Source organism: Ascaphus truei, chromosome 8, assembly GCF_040206685.1.
Source record: "Ascaphus truei isolate aAscTru1 chromosome 8, aAscTru1.hap1, whole genome shotgun sequence".
In the NCBI taxonomy this organism is placed as follows: Eukaryota; Metazoa; Chordata; class Amphibia; order Anura; family Ascaphidae; genus Ascaphus; species Ascaphus truei.
Genome location: NC_134490.1, coordinates 45,011,937 through 45,015,225, shown reverse-complemented (window position 1 = coordinate 45,015,225; position 3,289 = coordinate 45,011,937). Strand labels below are relative to the sequence as shown.

The 3,289-nt window shown below is 39.9% G+C and overlaps 1 protein-coding gene across 1 annotated transcript; it reads left to right on the top strand.

The window, feature by feature from the left end:
* The first annotated feature begins 487 nt into the window (after positions 1 to 487).
* Positions 488 to 2,744, top strand: LOC142501653 (trypsin-like). Its single transcript, XM_075611795.1, has 5 exons — positions 488 to 536; positions 943 to 1,102; positions 1,485 to 1,738; positions 2,139 to 2,275; positions 2,527 to 2,744. The coding sequence occupies exons 1-5, from the start codon at positions 497 to 499 to the stop codon at positions 2,674 to 2,676; spliced, it is 741 nt and encodes a 246-aa protein (XP_075467910.1). The 5' UTR covers positions 488 to 496; the 3' UTR covers positions 2,677 to 2,744.
* The last annotated feature ends 545 nt before the right edge of the window (positions 2,745 to 3,289 follow it).

Sequence of the window (3,289 nt, the reverse complement as noted above, 5' to 3'; positions counted from 1 at the left end):
TGAAAAAGCATTTCTCAGTCTCTCTGTATTAAGACCGATCCCTAATCATTTCATAACCACTTTACAGAGTTTCTAGATGATCTTTGAAAATCTGCAGGAAGTCAGTTCCCCTGACTTTGCTCCCCTAATAATCCTGAATTTCCCACATTCATAATTATTTTAATTTAGTCTTTCGAGCCTTTGTAAGGAAATGTTTATTCCAGTATAAAAAATACACCATTGGGAGAAGTTACATCATTTTTTTAATGTATGTGATACATATCATTATTTTACACAGGCCTTTCCAATCTGAATGCAGTGTTTGTGTTACAGAAATAGGTAACATGACAAGGTCACTGATATACTCTTTGGCTCCCATTGGTCACAAACTCCATGTTTCCATGTTGTGATCAATAGGTACAAATAGACGTAGGTGGAAAGATGTTTGGTTGGTAGAGGTAGAGTATAAATACCAGACCTTTCTCCATTAAAAACACCTCTTGACCAGACAGTCACCATGAAGTTCCTGCTGATCTGTGTGTTGCTGGGAGCAGCTGGTGAGTCTTATTACTGAGAATATGTTGCAGTAATATATCATGCACAGCTATCTCTCACTCCTCACCTAACTTTACAACTTTCTATGCAAACTTCTCTGCCATCTGTTTTCCAAACTGTTCTCAGAATACGGTATGTTTGATAGATATTCCCACTTCTGCTCTCCTTTGTGTAGGAGGTATATTTATGTTTTATCTATCTCCACACATCAATATTCTCTTGGTATGGGATAAACATCTATCTAGTACTCTGTATCTCATGTCTGTAAATAGCACATTTATTTATTGCTCTGCTCTTCTCTCTGTTTAAGATGCAAAATTATCACTTTCTCACCAAGTGTAGGGAATACAGAGGATCTTGTCTTCCCTCACGTTGAACATCAGTAATGGTTGTCCATTTCTCTCCCAGCTGCTTTCCCTATTGATGATGATGATAAGATTGTAGGCGGTTACACCTGTGCCAAGAACGCTGTCCCCTTCCAGGTGTCCCTGAACTCTGGTTACCATTTCTGTGGAGGGTCCCTGATTAACAACCTGTGGGTTGTGTCTGCTGCTCACTGCTACAAATCGTAAGTAATGAGGGTTGTTTAAGGGTATTTAATATATATTGTATATCACCCTCTGGTGGTCCATAGGGCATCCCCAGATCCCAGGCATGTCAGAATTAGCCAATCATCACCACAAGTAATTTCAACAATAATGCTAAAAACACCTTGTTACGTGTCTCATATCTTTGTGCTTAAGTCTATAGTTCCCTGTTTGTACAAAGTTCTAGTAGCCGCATTGGTCCGGGAGAAATTAAATGCAGATTAAGATTCTGATATATTTTAGAGGCCAACATTCATGTTTTTCATAGATTAAATGATAGTGTAAAGATTGATTAAAACCTCATGCTGTAGGTCCTGTGTGAGTCACTGCCCTTTCAGATTACCCTACTAATCTTGCTTGCAGGAGTATCCAGGTCAGACTTGGAGAACACAACATCTTTGTGAATGAAGGAACCGAGCAGTTCATCAACTCTGCCAAAGTCATCAGACATGCCAGCTACAACTCCAGGACCCTGGACAATGACATCATGCTGGTCAAGCTTGCCTCTGCAGCCACTCTGAACTCCTATGTGAATGCTGTGGCTCTTCCCACTGGCTGTGCAAGTGCTGGCACCAGCTGCCTGATCTCTGGCTGGGGGAACACACTCAGCAGTGGAAGTGAGTCAACAGAACATCTCATTATAAAAACCTGCTCTGACAGGTGCCCTGTTTAAACAGATTACTTTTCAGCCCAAAAGGTCCCATGTAAGGGTAACAATCTTCTTAAAAGTATATGTTCTTACATGCTCATGTTCCATTCTATTGGGGAATACCTGTAATAAGAATGGCAGCCTCACCAATCACTATATTCCTTTCATCAACAGTCTACTCTATGGAAGATTTATCCTGGGAATAAGCCCTCTCCTTTTAAGAACATTTCCCCAATACTTTGTTTGAGAGGAATCCCGCTTTTATGGAATTTCCCCTTTTGCATCACACACTCTCAAACGGGTTCCTTTCACTTTAAGGGAACTTATTTATTACAATATGTTTTAATTAATCCTCCTTGTGTTTGAAGGTAATTACCCAGATCTCCTGATGTGTGTGAATGCTCCCATCCTGACTACTACCCAGTGCAACAATGCCTACCCAGGGGAGATCACCAACAACATGATCTGTGTGGGCTACGTTGAAGGTGGCAAGGATTCCTGCCAGGTAATGTATCCTCTCCTCTGTCCTCTCTGGCTCTCACTGCTACCTAATAACTAGCAAGTCTCTGTCTCTCTGTGTAACACCCAAAGTTTGACAGCGCTGGGATTGTTTATGAGGTTCATATCTGAGCCCCAACGATGTTATTGGTCTACTCAACTTTGGCTCTTTATTCTTATTCTGTTCAGTAAAAGGCTTCTCTGTGAAAATGTTTGATGTTTTCTTGACCTGTAACAATCTGTCTCTATTCTCATCAGGGTGACTCTGGTGGACCCGTGGTGTGTAACGGTGAGCTTCAGGGGGTCGTCTCATGGGGCTATGGCTGTGCACAGAGGAACTATCCCGGGGTGTACACCAAAGTCTGCAACTACGTGTCCTGGATCCAGAGCACCATGTCTTCCAACTAAAACCTTTCATCAGATTCACCCTCTTTCTTCTCAGATACAGTACTTGTGTTTTTTCATCTCTTACTGGTTACTACTATTACTACACAGTACTACAGAGCTTTGTATTGAATGAGGCTTGAATAAACGGTTAAACTCAGTAACTGGTGTATGAGTCTTACTGAAGATGTTCAGCTTACTGTATTTCTGAGCTGTTTAGTAGTTACAGTAACTGTAAGTTAGGTTGTCAGTCTCAAATGTATAAAATAGGATTCCATGATACATTAGTAACAACCTAAATACAAAACCCTGTCACCGTCTTAACTTTGTGTATTGAGAAAGTCTATTAGCACAAAACAGTAATCTGCTGTTGATTCCTTACTCTAAAGATGTGTATGACAGAGCAGCTCAGTGAAAACACTGTAACATTGTATTTCACAACTTTTTAATTGAACATTAATAAATGGAGTTTTCTGTTCTCTACTTAAGTATCCTAATTTCTGTACTGTGTAATATTAATATTTATTACGGAAATACTGTAAAGTAACAGGACTACAGAGCACTGTAATAAATCAAAGGAGTTGTATTTAAACACAGAAAATGGTTGTATTCCTGTTACATTATACAAGTTTTTCAT

Coding starts and splice junctions, on each gene's coding strand:
- LOC142501653 (XM_075611795.1), top strand. CDS start 497: ATGAAGTTCCTGCTGATCTGTGTGTTGCTGGGAGCAGCTG. Junction 537..942: donor TGTGTTGCTGGGAGCAGCTG/GTGAGTCTTATT, acceptor TTTCTCTCCCAG/CTGCTTTCCCTATTGATGAT. Junction 1,739..2,138: donor GAACACACTCAGCAGTGGAA/GTGAGTCAACAG, acceptor TTGTGTTTGAAG/GTAATTACCCAGATCTCCTG.